General features: G+C 44.3%; 3 protein-coding genes across 4 annotated transcripts; 1 reads left to right on the plus strand and 2 right to left on the minus strand.

The window, feature by feature from the left end:
• Nucleotides 1–3,686: 3,686 nt before the first annotated feature.
• OSGEP (O-sialoglycoprotein endopeptidase) lies at nt 3,687–10,708 on the minus strand. 2 transcript variants are annotated; one of them, XM_087822552.1, is made up of 11 exons: nt 10,087–10,708; nt 7,931–8,050; nt 7,573–7,748; nt 5,697–5,792; nt 5,513–5,562; nt 5,291–5,369; nt 4,687–4,752; nt 4,522–4,603; nt 4,210–4,285; nt 4,017–4,115; nt 3,687–3,872 (listed from the first exon to the last, which is right to left on the minus strand). In XM_087822552.1, exons 1-11 carry the CDS (start codon nt 10,199–10,201, stop codon nt 3,833–3,835), a joined length of 999 nt encoding a protein of 332 aa, XP_087678678.1. In that variant the 5' UTR covers nt 10,202–10,708; the 3' UTR covers nt 3,687–3,832. The 2 variants fall into 2 exon arrangements, with proteins under 2 accessions (XP_087678678.1, XP_016055044.1); XM_016199558.2 differs by having other exon boundaries at nt 4,513–4,603.
• A 52-nt stretch (nt 10,709–10,760) lies between these two features.
• On the plus strand, nt 10,761–13,384 carry APEX1 (apurinic/apyrimidinic endodeoxyribonuclease 1). Its single transcript, XM_016199555.2, has 5 exons — nt 10,761–10,825; nt 11,111–11,230; nt 11,429–11,625; nt 12,248–12,440; nt 12,610–13,384. Exons 2-5 carry the CDS (start codon nt 11,173–11,175, stop codon nt 13,125–13,127), a joined length of 966 nt encoding a protein of 321 aa, XP_016055041.1. The 5' UTR covers nt 10,761–10,825; nt 11,111–11,172; the 3' UTR covers nt 13,128–13,384.
• An 88-nt stretch (nt 13,385–13,472) lies between these two features.
• On the minus strand, nt 13,473–16,955 carry PIP4P1 (phosphatidylinositol-4,5-bisphosphate 4-phosphatase 1). The gene is made up of 7 exons (XM_016199557.2): nt 16,770–16,955; nt 16,236–16,426; nt 15,782–15,888; nt 15,253–15,358; nt 14,986–15,038; nt 14,797–14,887; nt 13,473–14,321 (listed from the first exon to the last, which is right to left on the minus strand). Exons 1-7 carry the CDS (start codon nt 16,909–16,911, stop codon nt 14,178–14,180), a joined length of 834 nt encoding a protein of 277 aa, XP_016055043.1. The 5' UTR covers nt 16,912–16,955; the 3' UTR covers nt 13,473–14,177.
• Nucleotides 16,956–25,063: the final 8,108 nt, after the last annotated feature.

Raw genomic sequence — 25,063 nt, forward strand, 5'->3', positions numbered from 1 at the left:
TTAAGCCTGGCTATTCAACATCATCAAAGTGTGTCAAAAGGGATGGGCCTAAGAGAAGGATGAGGTGTGAAGGTATAGAAATTGTCTGTCAAAGATAGTGATGGGAGGTAAGTGTATTTACTTAGTTACCAGGACTTGAGACCTCAGGTAACACAATGTCAGAAAAATCAATTTTTCTTTGAAGATCCTACCTGTTATGTCAAGTTCTCCTGAAACCGTAGGGACGGGGGAAATCTTTAAAGTTATCTCCTAAATTCAGGTGGCAGGAATGTGGACAAAGAGATATAACAGTAGGGTGAGGGTGAGCTGAAGTGTGGTCAGGAGGGGGTATGACCCAATACCAGAACAGGGTTTCTGGAAATACTCCAATTCTAATAATAGTACACATCTACACTTGATCTTAGCCAAAAGGCTGAGACGCAATTAATAATAGTACACATCTAACTAGCCTACACTTAGGGTGTCCCCACTGACTGGGTGAGCTCGAGGAAGGATGCAACAACATTCTTTTGTGTTATCCTTCTACGTTTGCCAGTAAATACAAGGTTTTTTGGATGCCATAGGAATGGATTCTCAGAAGGGAGAGGGGACCAATTCTAAAACAGATCCTGTTTTAGGGGAAATAGAGTTGGGGAGTGGGGAAGAGAAGAGCAGGGCACCCAGTAAAGTGAAAACAAAAGGGAATGTGAGAGAAGCTGCATGACATTTCTCTGGGATAGCAACAATTTTGTTCTGGGAGAAGGAAGGTCTGATATTGAGTTGGGGGCAATTGCTACGCTGGATAAGGATTTGCCTTACTCTTTCCCTCTCTTCCTGGGTAGTATCCTTACATTGGATACTCAAACCCTGTCCCAGTCCAAGCAGGGCCTGTGGACAGTGGACATGTACTGGCTCAGTGATGATGGAGATAGGAGCTCTGTGGCTCCCTAAAAGCCCCAATTTCCCTGCAAGTTCCAGAGGAGAACAGGAAAGGGAGGATAGGGTATAAAGTAGAGGGAGGACTTGAGAAGAAACCCTGTACATACGAAGCACCCAATACCCTCCTCCCACCTCAGAGGCCATCACGGTTTGCTCCCTTGTCCCCAACAGAAGGCAGGCAGGGAGGCCCATTTGCTCTCTTATGATCAGAGGGCTGACTGCGCTGATCTCCTACTTACTGGCACAGAAGAAAACCCAAGGTTATGGCCTAAAATGCAGAAGACAGGAAGGGGAGGAGGGTGTATTGGGCTACTTGTTGCAGATGGAAGGACAGGAAAAGGTACTGGGAAATGTAGGCAAAATGTCCAGTTCCTCTCTTGTCTTGCCCTAGGATACATTCCATCCTCAGAGGGTTCAGGCTTGGCTTCCAACATGTGACCACTACCTGAGCTCACAGACAAACCTCAAGAGATGTGGTCGGAACCAACCCCCCTACCCCGTACACTTCTCTTCCTGTCTTCCTTCCTCCTTCATAGCTAAGTACCTAAAGGAGCAAGTGCCAGACAAGCTATATTTTCACTGAATATTCTGGCAAACGAGAGAGAGGAGCCAGAATCTGATGGGAAAACAGAAGCTGTAGTTTCTACTGACATCTGAATGAGTTTATGGTTTCCAGTTTGGAAGAAATGCAAGTTTAGACAGAAAAACAGAAAAACTGAAGAGTAAAGAAGCCCTGTTATTCCTAAATCCCCAGGGACAGAACTCTCTGGGGAAGACAGATACTCTCTGATCCTTGCTAAGTCTGGTGTTTCCTTTCTCTATAGCCAAAGGCTTTTGAAAACTTGGTGACCTTACACCAGTTGCAGAAGCCACCACCACACAGGGACCTGGAATCTGCCTCTCTCAACACTCCTGCTCCTTTAGGCTACATCTCTGAGCAAGACCTGTAGACAAACCAAAAGCAGGTATATAGGAACAGGGCCAGCAAGTGGGGCAACTATCTGGGATCAGAGTAGGGACTGACAATGGCACTTACGTTGTCCTCTGCTTGTTCTTCCTAGCCATGTAGTTGGAGTGGCACATGTGTCTTCATGAAGTCCTATGGCAATGTTTCCTCGGGATGCTGCCCTCAGTCATGTGAGTCTGGGAAAATTCCAAATTGCAGGGCATAGATGCTAGGGGTAGGGCTAGTCCAATGGCTGGAGAAACTGAGGAACAGGCTCCATTCCTCACACTGTATTCCCTAACAGGAGCCTACCCACAATCCCTCAGTCAGCCTGCCCTGGGGCCTGACATCCCCACCGCCTTCATTCTGGTAAATCAGAATGCACTGAACCTATAGGAGACTGAGCCAGGAGGAGCCTCACAAAGCCATGATTTTAGTCTTTTGGCTCCATGAACTTTGAGGCTATTCTTGGGAAGCATCAAACAAGAGCCCAAAGCTTGCTAAAGTAAGAACGCCCTACTACAGTGCCAAAGGTCCTCCCTTCAAGATCCACTCCACCCCATGATATTAATAAAAACTTACACATAAATACCAAAGGCAAATGTTAATAACTCACTTGATTCCCAATTACAAAATTACCCAAGCCTAGAGAGGCAGAGATCATTCCTCTTCTCAAATATATTCCAGGAGGGGAATTTATCTTCTTGCTACTTGTATTCCAAACACTTTATCATCCATCCCAAAGTTTCTAATTTTAAACTTCATTGTTTTAGTGCATTTTCAACCCACTTATGTATCTATTCTTTGTAAATGAAAAAGTACTTATCACTATTTTCTACTTAGTAATCAGAAACTTACTCTTTTCCCAAGCTCACATAATTCCAATTCTTTTTTAAAAAATTTTGGCCCAAATTTTAGTTTATAGTCCTTTGATTATCTCTTTGGTTTACTTCCCCATCAATGTATTCATCCCTCAGCAAATACTGACTGAATGGCCATTCTAAGTACTGGAAGATAATATGGCAATGAATAAAATAAGATTAAAATTCCCTCCTCTCATGGAGTTTATATTCTTTTTTAAAAATTATTTTTCGATGATGTACGATATTATATTAGTTTCAGTTGTATAATATAGTGATTACACATATACCTTACGAAGTGATCAACCTGAGGGTTTATATTCTAATGGGAGGAGACAAACAATGATCATAAGTAAAACCATTAGAGTAGAAGGTGATAAGTGCCATGAAGAGAAATAAAACAGAGAAGAGAGCTAGAAAGTCTTGGAGGAGTGCAATTTTAAGTCGGGTTGTGAGAGAGAAACAGCGATCAATTGCCTCCCATACATGCCCCAACTGGGGATTGAACCTGCAACCTAGGTAATGTGCCCTGGCCAGGAATGGAGCCCACAACCTTTTAGTGTACAGGATGATGCTCCAACCAACTGAACCACCTGGCCAAAGTGGAACAGTTTTATTCTTGAGTTATAAATTAGTATGCAACGAGACCTGGCTCCAGGCTATTTTGAGGGAAGTTCTGAGCACCTACTTCAAAGAATTTAAATGAGACAGTGAATGTAAAGCAGTAGTACAGGCCTGATACTAAAATATTAGTCAGGATACCATTGTTAAGGGGATGTTTAAAAGAGGGCCCAAGATATCCCTTCAATCTTAGCCACAGAGCAGCAATCCCCAAGGCGACCTGCAGTCAGCCAGGATGCTGCTCTGACCTCTGCCTCTTTATCCATTCACCCCACCACCAACAATTTATTCAGTGCCATCTCTATATTGTTCCTGAAAAACATAAGCCAATTACCAACATACAAGAGCAAGAATATTTTATTGCTGTATCATCTTGAGGTTCAAATGATGGGAGCGGGGAGTCCACAGCCTGACCAGGACTTGCATGTCAGGATAGACATAATGGGTTCCACTTAGTGCACTATCTACTCTGATCCCGTTAACCTTGTCAGTCCCTCCAGGTCACTTCTACTTCATCTGTCCGATACCTGTGAAAAAAATGGAAAAACTTGGTGGATGACTATCCCTTAGCATCTTCCATTCTCTGCCTTCATGATTCTGGTCCCTCTGCTCTGCTGATTTTTGCCTACCTCCCATATAATACTATCTACACCCCCCAAGGGGGTACTCACCTCTGCGTGACCCCAGAATCACTGAGGGGAGTCCTGTGTCCTGCCCGAAACATCTCCCAGCCAGCCTGGGCTATCATGGCTCCATTGTCAATGCAGAATCTGGGAAAGAAAAGAGAGATGAGATTTGGGATCTAAAGGTGCAAAACCACAGTAATTGGAGAGAAAAAAATCAGGAAAGGACAAGGGCCTTTACCTCTCATCTGTGGCAAAAAGCTTGGCTCCGCGTTCCTGACACATTGTCTCCATCATTTTCTGTAGCCTCATGTTACCTACAATGAGGTGGGGTAGGGTTAACTTAGTTCAGTCATTTCTCCAGTCTAGCTGTATACTGCGTGTGCATTTACTTAGAAAAGTGAAGTAGAGGTACTAGGGGGCAAGGATTGGGAAGCATAGGATAAGAAATAAAACTAGTAATTTTCCCAAACCCTTAAACTATCAGGAGGAAGATGCACATGCCCAAGAATAGGAAAGAGGAGCACAGTCCAATGATACATACACCCCACACCTCCCACGATGAGGGCCTCCTGGGAGCCACAATGCGCCATGGCCCGCTCTGTGATCTCTACCAGCATTGCAAACACAGTTTCCTGTGGGGGACAAACAAAGTGAAAATATCAGAGGGAATCCCAACGTAGCCCCAACTTTCTGTCCCAGCTCTTTATTCCATTACCTGCAGGGAGAAACACAGATCCTCAGGAGTACACTCGCCTGTGGCCAGCATCCGCTGGGCTACATCCTATAATTAAAGGGGAAAACAAACAGATTAAACAATGGTTTGGGAGATGCCATGAGAGCAAAAATTAGTGCACTTGGAGTATCACCATGTTTCATACATCCAGCACACCCCGTACCACACTTTGCCCTTCACTGGCACCAATGGACAGAATGGGTAGCGTTCATTTAAGATTCAATAATTATGAATACCTGCCCTGGCACCACCCCCTACCCCTCTCTTATCCTGCTGAATTTCTCTCCATTACACTAACCCCTATCTAACCCTTCATATTTTATTATTGTCCCCTTTTTGTTCCTTTTTCTCTTTTGTATCTTATTCTGTCTCCCTGTTAGAATGCAAGCTCCAAGCAAGCAGGGATTTTTGTTTTGCTCTATGCTAGATCACTATTGCCTAGAGCAGTGCCTGGCACACAGAAGATATTTGACATCGAATACGGGCCAGTATTGTGTTATATGCAGGAAATACAGTGGTGAGCAAAACAGATATACTTCATTAAAAAGCATGTAAGTGCCCATCTCCTCACCTCTTCCACACTCACCTCAATGAAAGACAGGATCCCTGAGAATGACACGTCCATTCCTTTTACAGTGTACGGCAGCTCAATTAGCTTCTTGCCTCTATGTGGGAGTATATGAGGCACTAAGCCTGCAGTCAGCTGGCTGCTCACCGTCCAAAGCCCCTCCCAAACCTCATTAATACATGTACAGGAAAGTCCCTGAAGCCCCAGCAGTCAGCCTCCTTCCACCTTACGGCCCCTTACCGCTTTGCCATCTGTTCAATGTTGTAGCCTGGACTCGGGTCGTTGGAAATCTAGCAGAGAGAAAAAGAGGATTAAGTCGGATATCCAGGAAGCATAAGCAGCTAATTTACTACTTTTCCCTCCATTTCCATGGCTTCCCAGAAATTCATCCACATCTTATGTTCTCTGCAGCCCAACGGCTTACCTTCAGCACTCGAGCAAAACGATCCAGACAATTACCCACAGCAATATCGATGGTTTCCCCAAAGATGCGGTACCGATGTTCTGAATATGCAATCACCTAAGGGTGATGAGGGTGTCCATGAAACCTCAAGTCTGTAAAGAGGAGTATTTGGCTTTGGGGAAGAATATAGCAGAGGATCAACATGGCCACTAGAGCGTCCAACAAGAAATGGGAAGAAAGTGCTTTGCCAAACCTTGAATGGGTATTTTTTGTAGCACTTATCTGAGAAGAAAATCACATATACCTTGAATATTCCCAGAGCAGATTCCTAATCTATAGAAGACAGTCTAGGTCAGGGCAGAAGCAAACTGTCGTTTCAAATACATTTTTCTAGCTTAGAGGTTCCTGATATATGCCTTATAAGCAGTCTTGACAGTGTAGACGAGGGAATAGGTTTTCTTGCTTAGAGGCAGGGAACCAGAGTCCCTTTAGAGTATCTTATCAGGGCAGCGCTATTTGTAAACAGAACAAGAGGTAGAGATAAAAAACTCAAAAATCCCCTACTGTGTCAGACTAATGGCTGACCCAACTCAATCCTGGCAATCAACTTATGTCCATTCTTCATATGTGACCAACTTCTAGCACAGAAAATATTTATCACCTGCTAACACATATGCTCCATATTTCTGGCAGTGAGTGTTTCCTAGGGACTACATAAGTGCTACTCAGGATTTCCTTCTCTTCTGATGTAGATTTTACTCTGCTGTCAAAAGGCTGGTGACAGCCCTGGCTGGGTGGCTCAGCTGGTTGGAGGGTCGGCCCATACACCAAAAGGTTGTGGGTTCGATCCCTGGTCGATGCAGCAGGTCGATGTTTCTCTCTCCCCGCCCCCCACCTCCTCTTTCTAAAATTCAATAAAAACATATCCTCTGGTGAAACTTAAAAAAAAAAAAGTCTAGTGACAAAAGGGGAAGGAAAAATTCCTGCGTTTGGTCTTCTATCATCTACTCTTCTCCACCCAATCATCTTCCGTTTTTTACACCAAAGCAGGGAAGAGGAAAAGAGAAGACTTGATCACGCTCCTCTTAACTCTTGAAAACCACCATTGCTCCTTTCCACACCCCAAGTCCCTAACCTCGCATGTCATCCTTCAGGCCTCAACCAGCTACATGCCCACTACCTGTTAAAGCTCCCACATGGTTTTCATGGAAGTGTGTGCTTCATCTTTAATAACTATTTCACACAATGAAGTTTTAGAACATAACTCTTTCATAGGCTGGGGACAATGACTATTTCTGACAATAACTTCATCATGTGTTCTTTGGCAAAAAAAGCTGAAGTTCTCCAATCCCAACCTAAAAAGATCTTGTGAGGCCAACAACTCTGGCTTCCCCTGTAAACTTAAAATATATTCAACCATTTATAAAGTGTTTTAAAAATTATTTATATTTTCACAGCCTTAGAATAACAACTTCTATATATTTACTACCAGCAATGCAAAACAAAACATATAATTATCATAAAGAAACAAACTGAGTAGTGCCCTTTAGTTTTAATTGCTAAGATCTGTAGAAAAAAATAAGCTCCAAAATAATGACATTGAAAATCCTTTAATTATTTTGAGGGCTTCCATATTTACCATTCTTTCTGTTTCTAAGGAAATTCCTAAGAAATTCCTTATCTTTATAACCATATATATACAAGTCATTTTATGTTCTGATTATCCTGCCCAAATTTGCAATGTTACAAACTTTGTTGTGGATTTTCTAGTGTGTCACATTTTAGGTTCAAATGAGCCTAGTTTTGTTCTTGCAGTTCCTGCCACTCAGGTAGAGCATAAAAGGTGCTGGTACAGTGCTTTAGAAATTAAAAAGAAATGGTGGAGTATTCTAAATACCTGTGTATTTCCTCCACTGACATACAGCACAGTTGGGCTGGTGGCTCCAGTGATGAGACGGCCCATCTCAATGTGGCCTATACAGTGGTTCACACCTACCAATGGCTTATTCCACAGCTGGGCCACAGTACGGGCCACAACAGCCACAGAAACCAGTGGGGCACCCATGCCAGGGCCTAGGAAGATAGAAATGGGAGTGAGAATCCTTTAGAGATTGGGAAAAACAGAGCTGGAGAAAGCAGGAAATGTGAGAGGTGGGGTCTAGGTAGTGATGGTAGCAGAGGTGAGCTGTCGGCTATTTGGACATAGCCAAGCTCCAGGTATATTCTTCCACTGCTCACCACTCACCCAGCCATACCTTTCGTGTAGGCAATGCAGTCAATATCCTGGGAGGTTAATCCAGCCTCTGTTAGTGCCTCCTGCAGCAGGTCCAGGATAACGGCTCGGTGGTGCCTGGCAGTATCGCCTGGAAGAAACCCTAGGACATGAACACAAGTCAGAAATCATAGGGGATTTTTGTAGCAAAGGTACACAGAAATCTAAGACAGATGTTTTAGTAGTAGGAAGCGTCCCATTCACTCTTCTCCAGCATCCTGTCTTCCAGGTGCTCAGATATACTGTTCCCAGCCTGTTCAGCTAGGCTGAACAGCCCCTTCTGAAATGCCCTTTTTCATAACCAACTTCTACTTAGTCTTCAGGACTCAACCCAAGTGACACCTATCTCATACCCTTTGGTGATTTTCTCTGTGACCCTATAAACTCTGTGCATGATCACATCATTGTATTTAATATACTGTATTTAACCATGTCCAGTATTTTCATCATAAGCCTGTTTGCTGTAACATTTTTGCCACAAGCATTTCCTCCATAAACATTTTTGCAGCATAATTGGCCTTAAGGCAATTTCACAGTAAAAGAGGAAATAATGGAAAATAAAAGAAGGACATTGAAACATGAAAATTAATAGCAAAATTTTAAAAACTTTATAGTGAAAATACATTATCTTTGAAGTCTTTTGTTCATAGTATTATACATTTTATTTTTTTGCTTGTTGATTTCACTTTGTTTGGCATCACATTTTTTCTTTTTCACTATAATTCTTTCATTAAGAGAGGTATCAGTTTCAACTAAAGAAATCAACAATGAATGCTCTCGGAGATTGTTGTGAATTGATAGCCCTCTTTTCTATTTGCCATCGCTTGGTAAACTTTTGGTTTTGATGGGTGGGAGGGAAGACTGATCACAAAGGATTTGAAAACTGATTAAGTTAACATTTTCTAGTATAGTATGCAATCTAGCTTTCACACAGCTGAGTAGTCTGGCTTATACATAGCTGTTATCATCCACTATTTTAAGACTACCATATACACTCATCACTGCAGAGACCATTATAAGGGCTATGATTTATTTAATATAAAAATGGGAGTAACTGTGACAATTTCCTCAGTGGAAAAATGAAACCAAACTGTCAACTAGCTGAAATACATTAAGTCTGCCAAATGTCAACCAAACTGTCAACCAGTTATTTTATCTTTTACAGTGAAACAGTGAAATTGCCTTATGATCAATTAGTTGTGCAGTGAAAATGTTTGTGGCAAAAATATTTAAAACCACATTTAACATGTAACAGTTATAGCATTATAGTTATTTGTAGTTTCCCCAGTTTAACTGTGAGCATCTCAAAACATTGGCTATTTTATTCATCTATGTATTCCTGGTGCCAAAATGCCTAGAAGAGGAGTGCTAAACGTGCATGTATTTCTAAGGAGTAGTAACCTGTCACATCATCACCTGTTCAGGGAGGCTTTTCAGGTATATCCAAGTCAGTTGCCCTCTCCTATATATATATATGTGTATATATATGTATACACACACACACATACATATATATATACACACACACGCACATACACACACACAGGTGTTTTGGGGAAGGGTAGGCATGATATAACATCATAACTTACAAATAACATTTATTAAAAGGTGTAATGTGACTGGCACTTTCTCACGACCCAGTGATGCAGGTGTCATTCCCATTTTAAGAGTAAAGAAGTCCAGAAACATATACTGAACATGAATATTGTAAAGCCAGCCAATTCTGCTTCCCACCTGAACTGGGCGTTTTTACGCTCATCCTAAAATAGTCTGATCGCATCTATATGTTATACTCTTTATCATACTGTAAAATTCTGTTTACACGTCCAACTCCATAGCAGGCTCATCACATCTACTTTCGTGTGCAACTATTTTTGTATCCAACAGCCAGCTGACTGACAATCAGCACATAAAAGGCGCTCCATAAGAGTTGAATGAGCCCTGAAGACCCAGGTGCAAGTGCCTGTGGCTCTTCTATCCATCAGCTCTGTGACGTAAACGTCACAGAATCTCTGAGACTCGAATCGAAAACTCTACGAGCGGACAATGCGCTCCACGCCCTCCTTCGCTAGTGTTTAGGAAGATGGAAAATGATGCCGGGCGGAGAAGCACCCTTCAGATGTTCAGTTCCCTACTCACCTGTGCCGGGAGGCGTGACGTAAGTCCGCCGCGGGTTTGCCAGCACCGTGCCATCCCGCACCACTCCCACGCCAATCTTGTTGGCGCTGCCTTCAAAACCCAGCACGGTTGGCATGGCCGAGGCTGGGAGAAAGCGCCCGCGGGGCTCCCGGCTACCCCCGCAGCCGTGGAGTCCTCGCGGGTCGGTGCAGAGCGCAGACCCCGGAGGGCGGAGGGAGATGAGCCCGCAACTGCTAAGGGGCCGCACGCACACCCACAGGCTCCAAACTTGGGCGCGCTGCGCCGGCCCGCCCCCGTCGTCACGGCGACCGTCAAGGCCCCTTGAAGAACCTGTCCTCCGAACTGCCAGGGACGCCGAGCCGGCACCTGCTCCTTACATTCCTGCCCGTCCCTTCGCCTGTCGCCGGTCGTCCAGCCCAGCCTTCTGCACGCATTTGTTGTCCCTCGCGCGCAGCGCCGAGATCGCGGTTAGAGTGGCAGAAGCAGTCACGCAGCTGGCACACCGATGAACAATCCGAGAATGGAGGGCTGGGGCCTTCACCCCTGGAGACTTTGGAGGAGGGGAGGCCTAGCTTCTCCGTCACGTGGTGCAGACCGACTAATCGCGGGAATTTCTCCGCTACGTGGGGGGAGGGGAGAACTACCCCAGATCACGTGACCAAGCCAGTTACCCACGTGGGAGCACAGCGTGCTCCATTCTTTGTGCTGGGTGAGAAGGATTCCGGCTGAGCTCGAGCAGGTCAGACACCGGGTTGCTTGTTCTTTTGCCCATCAGAGGGGCGTCTCTGGGCTGCTGACCCGCCAGCGTAAGCCGAGACCCTTCACTGAGGCCCCCGAGTGGCCTGAGGGACGATCTCGCGAGGAGGGTGCAGAGATCACTCTGAAACGGTCTCGGGTAGTGGGTGAGGGGCTAATGGGCCCATGGCGCATGTAGGCTGGGAAGGGATTCACAGGTAACGCGCCGCGCACGGGAGGAGCCTTTTCCCCAGCTTTAGCTGGTTTCACCACTTATTTGCGTCTGTAGGCAGGGCGGTAAAAATACAGCTCCGCTGGGCGACGTGGTGCCGGAGGGCGTTCGTTACAGTTATGCCGAAGCGTGGGAAAAAGGCAGCGGTGGCAGAAGACGGGGAAGAGCCCAAGACTGGTAAGAGCGTGAAATAAGGCCCCCTCCCTAGAGGCTGTGATGGTGGTGCTTCTAATTTCTTCGGTAAACGGGAAGTACGGACCGACGCACCACGTTTTTGCAGTTTGTGAAGTCGTGGCAACTGCAGGCTCAGTGGGCCTATAGTTAACTTCGGGTGAAAGTTGTATACCTAGTTTATCACTATGTGTTATTTTATAGAGCCAGAGGCCAAGAAGAGTAAGGCGGGAACGGGAGCAAAGAAAAAAGAAAAAGAGGCAGCAGCAGGAGAGGGGTCAGTCCTGTATGAGGACCCCCCAGATCAGAAAACCTCGCCCAGTGGCAAATCCGCCACCCTCAAGATCTGTTCCTGGAATGTGGATGGGCTTCGAGCCTGGATTAAGAAGAAAGGTTTAGATGTGAGTGGAAATCAAGTTGGGGAAAAAGACAGTCTTTAGTATTGAATGATCTTGGAGTTTAATCACCTTTTCCCACTTTAGTCTGGTGGTTTGGTTTTTTTAATGGCTTTCTTGTGGGAGAGGTACAAGGAGGGGCTTCACCAAGTCATACCAACAGTTTCTTGCATATCCATTCCTTGCATTCCATTATCAGTCTTAAACGTCTTATGTCTTCATCTCTTCCCCAGCATGTTGAAAACATCTTACTGGACTTGCTCTATTTTTATCTTCAGCATATTCTGTTTTTAAATAACTATTGCTTACACAATGCAACATACAGATGATGTATTATAGAATTGTATACTTGAAATTTACATAATCTTATTGACCAATATCACCCCAGTAAATTTAATAAAATGTAAAAAAAGAAATAACTAATGCTTAAAAATCTTAGCAATCCACTGCTTATAGAAAAAATACAATCTCAGGGTTGCATGTCTTATCTCCTTCTAACTGCTTAAATTCTGTGCTGCTAAAACTGTTAAACTCCTTATGCACAGGGACTCTTATCTCTAGTACTTAGCACAGATTCTTCAATGTCTGCTGAATTGATACTATTTTTTATACCTTTCCTTTCACTCAGTGGGTAAAGGAAGAAGCCCCAGATATTCTGTGCTTGCAAGAGACCAAATGTTCAGAGAATAAACTACCAGCTGAACTTCAAGAGCTGTCTGGACTATCCCATCAGTACTGGTCTGCTCCTTCAGACAAGGAAGGGTACAGTGGCGTGGGCCTACTCTCTCGCCATTGCCCACTCAAGGTCTCCTATGGCATTGGTGAGACCCTATTGATATATTAGTGCCTGAGCTCTTCCAAACCAATTGCTAATCCCCCACTCCAGCCCCAATTCTTGATCCCTTTATTCTCCACTCTTGTCTTATACTTTTATTTTAAAAAAATGTTCCCCTTATACTTCTTTATACTGATATTTCATCCTTTCTGCAGGTGAGGAGGAACATGATCAGGAAGGCCGAGTGATTGTGGCTGAATATGACACATTTGTGCTGGTAACAGCCTATGTACCTAATGCAGGCCGAGGTCTGGTGCGCCTGGAGTACCGACAGCGTTGGGATGAAGCCTTTCGCAAGTTCCTGAAGGGCTTGGCTTCCCGCAAGCCCCTTGTGCTATGTGGGGACCTCAATGTGGCTCATGAAGAAATTGACCTTCGCAACCCCAAAGGAAACAAAAAGAATGCTGGCTTCACTCCACAAGAGCGACAAGGCTTTGGGGAATTGCTGCAGGCTGTGCCACTGGCTGACAGTTTTCGGCACCTCTACCCAAACACGGCCTATGCCTATACCTTTTGGACCTACATGATGAATGCTCGATCCAAAAACGTTGGTTGGCGCCTTGATTACTTTTTGGTGTCTCACTCTCTGTTACCTGCATTGTGTGACAGCAAGATCCGTTCCAAGGCCCTGGGCAGTGACCATTGTCCCATCACCCTATACCTAGCACTGTGATACCTCCCCCAAATCATTTTAAGCCTGGGAAATAAGCCCCCTAAACTAGCTTTAAAACTTCTTTGCTTTCTAGAGAATTCTGCACTGTATTTCCCTTGTAAAAATACGAATCCTTCAACCAGGCTCCCAATGAGATGGGTTTCAAGTCCCAAGGTTTTATTTTTGTGTGTGTGGAGGGTTTTTTCCCTTTTTTACATTAAAAGCTACTGACAACTTCTTTTGAACTGTCCATGTGAAAATAAAGAGCCATAGTTTCAGCCTTGCTATCTCTGTATTCTATCCCTGTGGAGCTATAAATTCCCCTCATTTTTTTTTCTTACATACAGATTAACAACTGGAAAATGGTAGAGTCATGACCTTATTTATTTACAAGCACAGGATGAGTCCCTGACTTCCCCCAACACAGTACCCCTACCTAGCCCAGTGAAATACTACAACTGGGGGGGAGGAAGGGGTAAGGTTGGAAGGAGTAATTAAGGGAAACACAGGACTAGGGGAACATACCCCATATTAAATAGTTATATACACATTAGTTCCTGTGGTTCTGTACAGAGCAGCAGCTGACCCCACCCCCACAGGACACGGAATGGGGGGAGAGGAGACTGAGGGTACTGAGGCCACAGCCAGTCCCTGGTGAAGTGCAATAGCAGCAGCAAGGTCCTAATGGTGCACAAGAGGGAGGGAAACCCCCAGGGCTACACACCCTAACCCTGCCCTGGAATGTATAAGGGACAGGAATGGCTCAGGGAGCATATAGGAAGGACAAGGCTAGAACTGTCTTTTAAGACCCAGGTTTAGGGGTAACATTTCTCCCACTTCACCCTAAACACAGCGACCCTTGGAGGAAAGCAGATGGCCAGCAGTGGTCTTATCTACCCCTCCGAACTTAGGTGAGGGCCTGGTTCCTTCCTACCTCTCCCCAGGGAAAAGGAAGGCAGCTGCTTCGCTCCTCTTAGAGAAGCCCAGGGAGCCTTTTGTCACGGTTCCCTTTGAAGTGTCACTGTCCCCACCAGGGAGGGGCCAGGCACAGTCTGTGGGTGATCGTGGGGCTCAGGAGAAGTTCTGGACAGGGTGGCTGACCTTCATACAGGCCCAATAGAGGGCCCGCCCCAAACACAGCACAGCCAACAGGATGACAAATGCCCAGGCTGCATAGATGCCTCCATATCGCCGTGCATGGTTCCATGTCCCAAACTGACAAAGGAAAGAAATACTGGGTTACTGTGATGTCTCACCACCTTCTAGGAGCCCTGGCAATAGTAACACAACTCAAGCCTCAGTCCCTGTTCCCTATCTATGTGCAGCCTATGTCAGGGACCTGGTAAAAGGCCCAGTTGTTTAGTTTCCTTCCCCTAGGCAGGAATATACTGATACAATCCCAAACATCTGTCAGTTTTTCTTAATGTCTTATAATTGTGTCAGGTCCCTAAATAGCAACCCCTAATTTATACCACTTCTCCATTGTCCTATCCTCTGCATAAAGAAGATGGCTGTTCTTTACTATAGTAACAATGAAGACTATCAGTTACTTTCAACTTCAGCTCATCTATACATTAAAACACAAACCAAACGCCCTTGGTCTCTTTCCCTTTTTTTAGGTTAGCCATTCCCAAATCTTAGCCTATAGAGATGAGGCTGGAGAATGAAAAGAGTTGGATCAGTTACTCACAGCAAGGCCAGTGGCAGTGATTGCCAATAGTAAGCCAAGCAAGAAGCAGCAGACACATCTCTTTCGTGGATATCTACGCCCAATAGATGACCTGTGGGGATGCAAACAGAAATAGATGCTTGAAACGGTCCTGTAATTTTTACATATTACCCGATTACCAGCTCAATGATGCTACTCGTAATCACTTACACTTTCCTGCAGTGAGGGCAACGTGCCAAGGTTCGGTCTGTGAACTCTGTCCACTATGGAGAAAGAAAAAGGGAGAAAACCAATTAATAGTACAAGCAGGGTCATCTATTTTGAGAGTCCTGGGGCAGGGGATGGTGGGAAATGATACTCATGGAACAGTCCTGTTTAGGATTCATTATCATAAACCAGAAATACATTCATTTATTCCTCCTGGGTCTCCTCCCCCCCGCCCCCCCGCCCCCAGGACTTCCCAGTAGCCCTCCTCACCAGAAAAGTGTTCTTGCAATGTCCACAGATGACCCTGACACCCATGGGTTGTGGTTCTGGACTTAGAGGTCCTGGGTGTACAGGTCCCAGATTAATGATTCTTTTGCTGTACAAGGAAAAGACTATGTTTAAAAAGCTTTTAATCTTAAGGACCCCTACACTATCCCTCCTTCATACCCCCCACTCTGTGCCTCCCTATGTTCCTCTAGTTCGCTGTACATTTAACATACTCTGCAAAGAATCCTTGAGGAAGAGCACTGCTTTAACTACAGGTCTCTAACTTCCCTTTTATTTCAGGATAACTAACCCAGGCCCTGAAACACTCCATCTTCCTAAAGCATGCTGTTTCATCCCAGTCTTTTTATTGAGATGAGAAAGATGGCTATAACATTCTAGAAGCACAATAGTCCTTAGCTTTTACTTCTTCTAAATAAACACCAGGCTGTCTCACCTTGACATTCTCTATAAACATTCATCTTTTTGGGTTTTCCAATTTTCCTCACTGATGCCCTTTCCTGATGCCTCTTACCAGTAGGGTCGAGGACAGGCAATCCGCTGGGAAGTCACTTTGCAGATAAGAAGACAGTTACACGGGCATCGAACATATTTTTTCCCTGGGGGTGCATTCTTGATTGGCTAGAGAATAATGGAATATTGGTAAGCAAATCTCTAATCCCAATCCCGTTCATTTCCTCCAAAAACACCTTCTAAGGAAAGATCAGATAGATAAGGTCTTAGCCAAGACAGAGAAATGAAAGAAAGGCATACAGGGTAAGATTAGCAAATGAAAACCAGGCTTAAGTACCCAGGATAGGTATGAAGGTGAGGGATTGTAAACATTAGCTTTGGTGAGTGGTTTCTGGGGAAAGGGCTGTATGAGATTACTGAAATCTGAAGTGCACTGGTCAGGGTCTAGAATCAAGGAATCAGAAAGAGGATCTAGGAAACGGGCCCATTTATATATACGTATATGTATAACTCACGGTGGCTTCATTGCAGACGCCACATTTGACTACGTGCTGATGCATCTTGCCTTCCACGTTGATGAGCGACTGGCAGACTCGGCAGGTGATCATGGGGGCATTCCCACTGTCTGGGCTGGTCAAGGGTGAGTAGGGGGGTGGGTCATCCCCAGGCAACACGGCTGGGTGTCCCTCGGGGAACGGGGGAAATGCTGGGGAGGAAGGTAAAAAGAAGGGCTGGCATCACTTGCAGACACCCCCACTGATGCTCCACGGGGTCAGGGATCTGTTTCTGTTCCTCAACCCTTCTGACCAAACTCGGCGGGCTTCTTTCTTAGAGTCCGTACTTCAGCTTCCTCAGACACCCCTTCCGTTTCCCAGCTCCGGTGGCGATTGAGGAGGAAGAAAGCCTCACCCTGTCACAAGTGCAGCAGCTCCGCACCTGGCGCTCGGGCCCCGCCCTCCGCCCGCGGCCCCGCCCCCTCCCGCCTCTCGGAGCACCCCCGGGAACATCTCCGACCCACCCCGGCTTACCCTGGGGTGGGGCATGTTTACCGGCTCCGTACGGTGGTGCTGAGGGGGTCAGGCCTCCCCCGGGCCCAGCCCCACTCCCGCCTGGCCCCGCTAGTCCGTTGCCGCCGGCGCCGCCGTCAATGGGCTCGGAGAGCAGCGGAGACCGCTCTCCATCCGCCGCCATGGCCGTCACCACCGCCTTCAGCTTCGGCCAAGGATCCGGCTCCAGTCGCCGCAGCCACGGCCACCGCCGCTACCGGGTCCCCAGGGCGCCTGCGCGCCCCGCGCCCAGCTCGCCCCGCAACCAGTGGCCTACCCCGCCCCGGCCCGGCCCGCAGCACGTGATAGGCTACCCCCGCCCCCGCCGGGTTATCATTCGTGGAGAAAAACCAATTCCTGGTCCCGTGACGGCAGCTCTCCTTTACCATTGGGGAGCGTCGCAGAAACGTCAACTGTCACATGACCTTCCGAAAGGCCGCTGGGCTTGCAAAACCCGCACGTGATGAGAGGTTCCGCGAGCCATTGGCGGCGCGGGCCGTCGCGCTACCTCCAGACCAGGAGGCGGCGCCGGGCCGCCCGACTCGCTGGTCACGTGTCGGGAAGCCGCGAGTCCTCTGTACGCGCCGGAGCGGGCGTGTCGTCGTTGCTCCCCATTGGTCCAAAGACCCCATTTAAAAAGTTTTCTCCCTTTTTGCGCTTATAATTGGCATCCCATTGGCTGGAGGCTTCCATTCCTCGTCCTGTGATTCTTGGGGCGCAACTTCGTTGGCCCGAATTTAGCGCCAGAACCCGGAGGCGTGGCTCAAGGAAGCGGCGTGGGAGCGAGCGGGGCCCGGGCTGCCCGAGCGGCGGCGGGGCCGGGAGACGGCGCTCACACGCTCCGCTCCAACGAACACGCTTCAGGAGCCAGCGAAAGCTGTGCCACGAGGAACTGGATTGGAAGGCTAAGACTGTAACGCCAGCCTTTCTTGGAGGCGCTTCTGGAACAGGACACAAAACTGGGTCAGGAAGCTGGTCTGCAGACTTCACTCTTTCCCCTGTCCATAATTAGATTGTGAGATTTTCTTTGCATGAGTCTGCATCTGCCACCTAAAGGAGGTCTCAGCGTTTTACTCAATTTTATGACCCCCCGCCGGATCCTAAACACATCAGCACGAGGTGCTTTTCGGTGGAGTTAACCAATCAAGACCGAGGATATTTTCATCACCTTGTTTGGCGGAGGAGACAGTCTTGAGACTGGTAAAGAGTCAACTTTGCCTCCAGCCACAAGGCTGCAACGGAGGTTGCCCTGACAAGTATTGGAAAAGATATTAAGCAGCTCAGGACTTTAAACATACAGCCAATCCACCTACCCCCTCTCCTGTTCATCCATATTCGTACATATTCAGCTTGCACAGCAGCTAAAACTACTTTTCAAATCTTAATAGGTGCTCTACTAAATGGGTACCCAGGCAAAGATGGACTGTGTAGGTTCCCCGCCTTCCCGATTAGTAGAAGGAAACTGTTTTTGTTTCAAGTTTATTCGTTATTTCAGGGTAGAGCAGGGCAGTCAAGGTGAACAACTCTGTTATGCAAAGAATAATTTAGAAGGATTTCCTGTATTATGTAAGGGTAGAGTGAGTAGGCTGTTATTCTGGAATTCAAAAGTGAGTCACTTTAGAGAATCTTTGTTTTATAGTGTTAAATAATATCCTTTAGTTAAGCCAGTACAGGATAGGAAGGGCCTCGCTGTCAAAGGGAGATGGTTCCAGTTCCTGCTCTTGGAAATATCTGATTGCTACAAATGGGAATACTTTAGCTCAGGTCTATTAAATGTAGGGGTACCTTGACCAGCCAGCGTGGTTCAGTGGTTGAGCATTGACCTATGATCCAGGAGATCCTAGTTCTGTTACCTGTCGGGGCACATACCCGGGGTTGTGGGCTCAATCGCCAGTATGCCCATCAATGACTCTCTCATCATTGATGTTTCTGTCTCTTCTCCCTTCCTCTCTCTCAAATCAATAAAAATCTATTTTTTTTTAAAAAAAGTAGGGGTTCCTTGACTGAGAATAATGCTGGAATGGCCACCTTTTGCCGAAGAGCCCCTCAGATGAGGATTCCATCTTACCCCTTCCCAGAAACCAAAGCAGAACCCTGAAAATCTATCAATAACCTCTGAACCCAACCTCTGATGACAGTGTCCCGCCAACCCCCTTCCATAACCTTGTGTAGCCTTCATGGAAGCTTGAACCACGCCTGGATTCCCCACCGTTCCTCACACGTCATAGTCCGAATTGTGACTAACTTACACCAGAGAGGCAACAAGGAATTAAAAAAAAACTTTGAGGACCATGACCAGTTTAGCTAGAAGCCTCCACTGAGCCTAATTTTGAGGAAAGTGCAGCCCTTCCCAGATATTTAATAATAAAGGTACTGTTGCTGTCCCAGCCTTTAAGGCTTCTATAGGGGCTGGAGACTTCCCCTGGGTTCTGATTTTTAGACACAGCTTTTTCAGCTCAGCTTCTATTTAGAAGTAAATATCCATCCATCAGTTAGGTCCCATGGACACTTAAAGAACTATAAAACCTCTGGATACAAAATAGGGAACGGGTTGTAGCTATACAGGGGGACAGGCCAGTCTGCTGTTTGTGGCACACACATGCTCAAGTGTTCACTCTGGGGTGGAGTAGGTTCATTATTTGCACCTTGGTTATACATATTCCAAAACCTATCCTTTTGTGACTCTCCCACCCTCACCAAAGCCATACTTACAGTTCACTTAAATCTAGTAGTATCAAAGTGTGAGAAAGATGGAGGATTGGATACAGTACCAAGAATTCTCTAGGGATGGGTGAGTAGAATGGCTTTTAAAAAAAAATTTTTTATTGTAGTTTGGGATCTTACAGGTGAAATATAGGGATGTGGCTAGAGAAGTAAATAGAGAAGTAAATGTTAACAAATAGAAAGAATGTTCTCTCTGACAGGTATGCAAGACACTGAAGGAAATGTGTGATGGAATAATCCCTGAATATGCCCTATTATAGATCCCTTTTAATGTCAGGCTAACCTCCACCCATATAGGTGTGGGACAGGGTTAAGGGAGGGACAATGGCCTTCTAAGTGCTCGCATGATGTAACTGCCTTATAATAAACGATATATTATTTATATAATATAATAAATTCCTTTGAGACTTGAGTTCTAAAACTCCCTTGGAAGGAGCCATTACTTATTCTACTGTTCTAGGCACAGTATTTTAGGAGAGACCTAAGATCAATAAATTCTGTGTCACCTCCAGTAACATAACAGTCTGGTAGTAGTTAGAAGATACATGCCCAGAAAGCAAGGTAATCTGTGAAAAGGGCCATTAAAGAGGTAGGAAAAAAACCTATTGGCATGGAAGAGAGGAATGCCTTTTCTGGTCAGTCTTCAGTTATCCATTTCTGCTTAATGAACAACAAACAAAGTACTGTGTTTTTTCCTCATGATTCTGCAACTTGTCTGGATAGTTCTTTAGTGGTCTCCCCTGGGCTCATTCATGATCAGATCAGGCAGTCAGAGGTAACCATAAAAACAGAATGGTGCAAGATGGCCTCACTCACAGGTCTGGGTTGTATGTGCTGGCTTGGCTGGGCTTCTTTATTTCATGGTGGTACCTCAAGCAGTGGTCCAAGAGGGTGAAAGAGAAGAAAAAGGCATCTTTAGTCCTTCATTTCTACTACGTTCTAGTGGTCATATTAAGTCACAAGGCCTGCACAGGTTCAAAGTGTGTGGAAATGAACTTCAAATCTTGGTGGGAGGAACAACAAAATATTGTGGTTGTGTTTTTCAACCTACTATAAATGGTAGAATTTCAGCAATCAATACATCTGCAAAATATTTGTTAAATGTCTGGGTTTTTGTGTGAAAAGCACTCCTTAAGAAACTTACACTCTGGGTAGGGTGACATAATAATGTAAAAATTCACAGTATAAAATATAAGCACTAGTAATCTTCTATTACATGGAAAAAATCAATACTAGAAATTCATGATATAACACATATTTCATAAGAAATTAATTAAACAGTATAGTACAAGTTTAGGGAAATAAGAAATCACTTCTAGTCAGAGCAGCCAGAGAAAACTTTAAAAAGTATGATGAAGGATTATTTTATTGTTGTTCATGGATAACTTGGATTTGAGTTCTGTCTTGAGTAGGTCAATTGGCAGAGAAATGCAAAAAGTAATGACACTATCTGTAATTTGATCAAAGTTAATAAAACACTTTTACATCCATATTTCTTTATTTCAAATTCCCTTATGATACTGCCATTTGCAAATATTGCCACTTGCAACAACATGGATGGACCTTGAGAAAATTATGCCAAGCAAAATAAATCAGTCAGAAAAAAACAGGAACCATGTGCTTTTACTCATATGTGGAATCTAAAACTGAAACTCATAAACACAGACAATAAGGGGGTGGCAGGTTAGTAAAGGGTAAAAGGGGCCAAAGAGATGGTGACAGAAGATGATTTCACTTTGGGTGGTGGGAACACAATGCAATATACAGGTCATGTAGCTTAGAAATGTACCCTTGAATTCTACATGGTCCTGTTAACAATGTCACCCAAATAAATTTAATAAAAAGTATATAAGTAGGTTCAAGTCCCCCTATGAGATGGACAGGGAAGGCAAGACTATCTTTATTTTACAAATGTGAAAACTGAGGCTCTATGAACTAGAGTTACTTAAGCTGAGAGAAACTGAAATGGGGCTAAAAGCCTATGTCTTCTGACTATTGTTTAATGCTTTTGCATTCACATCATCTGCTAGGCAGATTGAAAGGGCAGAAGCACAGAGGTGGTTGAATGCGTGGTATTCAGACTGCAGCCTTTTTTATGCTCAATACCTGGCATGTAGAAGTTACTTGATATCAATCAAGAAGTTGTTATCAATCAATTAATTAACTTAAGCCCCATCTTGAAGTCAATTTATGTACCAAGCAATTTTGTCAGCTGTAGTACCAAGCAGGGTGAATATTCAGCCTGGGACTCTAGCGAAACTGACATCAGTTGTTTATGGCTGGCATTGGTTTTGATTGGTTAGTACCTGTATTATATAGATAAATCATTTCAATACACTAGGTATCTTATTTATGGGGTGGGCTCTTCTCACTCAGATTTAGAAAAATCAGGCTATGGAGGTATGTTAGTTTGCTAGGGCTGCCATAATAAAACACCATAGACTGGGTGCCTTAAACAACAGAAATTTATTTTCTCACAGTTCTGGAGACTTGAAGTCAAAGATCAGGGTGTCAGCAGACCTCTCTCCTTGTTACGCAGCTAGCTGCTTTCTCTTCTGTGGCTTCACATGGCCTTTTCTGTGCACACACATCCCTGATGTCTCTTTGACTTCTTATAAGGATGCCAGTCATATTGGATTAGGGCCCCTTATGACCTCGTTTTAACTTTAATTACTTTTTATTGATTTATTTATTATTTATATTTTTTATCCTCACTTGAGGATATTTTTTCCATTGCTTTTCAGAGAAAGAGAGAGACATTGATTGGCTGCCTCCCACATGGGCTCCGACTGGGCCAGGATCGAGCCTGCAATGGAGATACAATGTGCCCTTGGCCAGAATCGAACCCTGGACCCTTCAATCCGCAGGCTGACGCTCTCACCACTGAGCAAAACCAGCTAGGGCTTTAATTACTTTTAAAAATTCCCTATCTCCAAATACAATCACCCCTTTCCTGTGCGAAAACAACACAGTCCCGTACTCCATATTCAGGGCAAAGAATGGCTTTGGTGATATGCAGAGTGAGTTAACCAAGATGAGGCGTAGTATGGAAGGGTTGGATGGGGTGGGGTAGAGTGAGGACTAGTTTTAAGGAGTTAATTTCTGTTTATTACACTTAGCCTTTGCTCCCTTGTGTTCCATGCCCTTCTTGTGCCCAGTTCTTTGCCCTTTCCTTTGGGGTATAGTCTGCTTCCTTATCTGGGAACTAAGGTTGTTGGAATTGAGGCTAAGTTCGTTTTTTTTAAATCTTCACTCAAGGGTATGTTTTTACTGATTTTTAGAAAGAGAGGAAGAGAGAGAGAGAGAAACATGGATGTGAGAGAGAAACATTGATCAGTTGCCTCCCGTATGACAGTGGACCAGGGATGGAACCCAAAACCAAGGTATGTGGCCTGACTGGAAATCAAACCTTCAACCTTTTGGTGTATGGGACTGTGCTCCAACCAGCTGAGCCACCAGCCAGGGCTTTGAAACAATTTTTTTTTTTTTTTTTTTAATTTTCATTCTGTTCCTGCCACTGAGTGAGGCAATATAAGGATCTCACTCTTAAAGGAAAGAAATAAAAGTGATCCATTAACAGGAAAAAAGCCCCCAAACCTAAAATAAAATAATATTTCAATTTTAGGAATTGGATACAATAGAGGGTCTAAGATTGGTAGTTGTGGTGGAGTAGGTATTTAAAAAGGACAACATCTACTTGTGGTCCAGAGGCAAAGAGAAATCTCAGGAGAGAGAGTAGGAATAAAATAGATTTTTCACCTAAAGGATTCTGAGAGCCTGAGTCTCCTTCTATAAATGTTGATGTTGGGAGTCACTATCTGGAGACATCCTCTCATTCCATAAGGCAGTGCTGAGTGATTTAGAACTTGTTGTTTCTGTTCTTCAGGTTCCTTGACCTTGAGTGTGAGGAACGGGTATGTTAATAAGTACTGTATGGATTTAGGAGTCCCTCAGTAGTTAAGGGGGGTGATAAGATAGAAGGAAGGGTAATAAGGCAGAAGTAGGCTATAATCAACCCTTGATGATTGTTTGATTCCTGACTACAGGAACCCTAAAATTATAGAATAAAACATAATTCCAGCTTCTTTTATGTGGCTACCGGTAGCGTGCCTAGAAAAAATAAGTGTTGGGCAGTAGCCCTTTCTGTGATGATTGAAATGTTCCTGTGCTATGCAATAAGGTAGCCACTAGTTTAGGATCTCCTAAACTAGATTTAGGGGATCCCTCTGATAAAAAAGTAAGTACTATGTGAAAATCAGCACAGAACAGGACATGGGGGTAGTAGTATTGGATTCCAAGATTTGAGAAGTTGTGCAGTGTCCAACCGGCACATAAATTCCTTTAGTAATTATTTGTGGCTATTTAAGAAAAAAGAATATGTGGCTATGGAGCAGTTCAAATGTGGTTATAACTAAGGAACTGAATTTTTATTTTTATTTCATCTTTATTTTATTAAGTTTAAATTGTTACATGTGGCTAGTGGTTACTGTTTTAAATAGTGTAGGATTAGAATTGCTGTTGATCGGCTGGATGTATCTCTAGTTTTTCTTCTGATCCAATTCATAGTTAGGTTGGTCTAGAGAAATAAAAATGAAAAAGAGACAATGGGGTATAACAATAATAGACAATGTTTACTGTGTGCTTACTATAATTCTAGGCATTATCTAAACACTTAAGCATTTTATATAATCCTTGCAACAACAGTAAGTAGTATTATTATCCCACTTTATGTATGAGAAAACTGAGGCATAGTGAGAATCTTACTTGCCTTGGATCACACAACTGGTAGAAAAGAGGTGGAGATGAAATTTATACACAAGAAGTTTGATTTCAGAGCCCACTCATTTACACTACACAGATTCAAGATAACGATGTGGCACGGAGCGACTTAAGGCCATTTGTCCCAAAATCTGTGCCAAGGCGAAGAGTCACACAGGCACCATGGTATGTTAAAAAATTTTAAAGGAGCCCTTGCCAGTGTAGCTCAGTTGATTGAGCGTCATTCCATGCACCAGGAGGTTACTGGTTCGATTCCAAATCAAGGGCACATACCCGGATTGTGGGCTGATTCCCCATAGACGGCATGTTCTCACATCGGTGTTTCTATCTCTATCTCTTCCTCCCTTCCTCTCTCTCTAAAAATCAACAAACTATTCTTTTAAAAAAATTTTTTTAAAGGAAACACAGCAATAGTCAACATTTCTTATATACCATGCAAACTACCAGCTTGAGGTAATTCACAATTTGAACATTAGATTGTGCTACATTCCTGTTCATTTCAAAATATCTTTGTGAAACCTGATTTTAGGAGAACTTTCTGATAAAAAATATAAGTACTATGTGAAAATCAGCACAGAACAGGAAATGGGGGTAGTAGTATTGGATTCCAAGATGTGAGAAGTTGTGCAGTGTCCAACTGGCACATAAATTCCTTTAGTAATTATTTGTGGCTATTTAAGAAAAAATAATTAAAATATTTTTCTTCCAACTTGTGTGTATTGCTTCTTAAAAATGGTTACTAAATAGCTATGAACCAACTACTTTAAATCCACACTGTTAGGTATTTCTTTTGA

This window comes from Miniopterus natalensis, chromosome 1 (assembly GCF_054644295.1).
Source record: "Miniopterus natalensis isolate mMinNat1 chromosome 1, mMinNat1.hap1, whole genome shotgun sequence".
Lineage (NCBI taxonomy): Eukaryota > Metazoa > Chordata > Mammalia > Chiroptera > Miniopteridae > Miniopterus > Miniopterus natalensis.

What these genes read in the sequence shown, in the direction of transcription:
- OSGEP (XM_016199558.2), bottom strand. Translation starts at nt 10,201, where the DNA reads ATGCCAACCGTGCTGGGTTTTGAAGGCAGCGCCAACAAGATTGGCGTG. An exon ending in TCAGTGGAGGAAATACACAG is followed by an intron (nt 5,793 to 7,572) that starts GTATTTAGAATA and finishes CATCACCCTTAG; the next exon opens with GTGATTGCATATTCAGAACA. An exon ending in GGATCCTGTCTTTCATTGAG is followed by an intron (nt 4,753 to 5,290) that starts GTGAGTGTGGAA and finishes CTTTAATTATAG; the next exon opens with GATGTAGCCCAGCGGATGCT.
- PIP4P1 (XM_016199557.2), bottom strand. Translation starts at nt 16,911, where the DNA reads ATGGCGGCGGATGGAGAGCGGTCTCCGCTGCTCTCCGAGCCCATTGAC. An exon ending in GCGTCTGCAATGAAGCCACC is followed by an intron (nt 15,889 to 16,235) that starts GTGAGTTATACA and finishes ATTATTCTCTAG; the next exon opens with CCAATCAAGAATGCACCCCC. An exon ending in TGCCCTCACTGCAGGAAAGT is followed by an intron (nt 14,888 to 14,985) that starts GTAAGTGATTAC and finishes GCATCCCCACAG; the next exon opens with GTCATCTATTGGGCGTAGAT.
- APEX1 (XM_016199555.2), top strand. Translation starts at nt 11,173, where the DNA reads ATGCCGAAGCGTGGGAAAAAGGCAGCGGTGGCAGAAGACGGGGAAGAG. An exon ending in CGGGGAAGAGCCCAAGACTG is followed by an intron (nt 11,231 to 11,428) that starts GTAAGAGCGTGA and finishes GTTATTTTATAG; the next exon opens with AGCCAGAGGCCAAGAAGAGT. An exon ending in CAAGGTCTCCTATGGCATTG is followed by an intron (nt 12,441 to 12,609) that starts GTGAGACCCTAT and finishes TCCTTTCTGCAG; the next exon opens with GTGAGGAGGAACATGATCAG.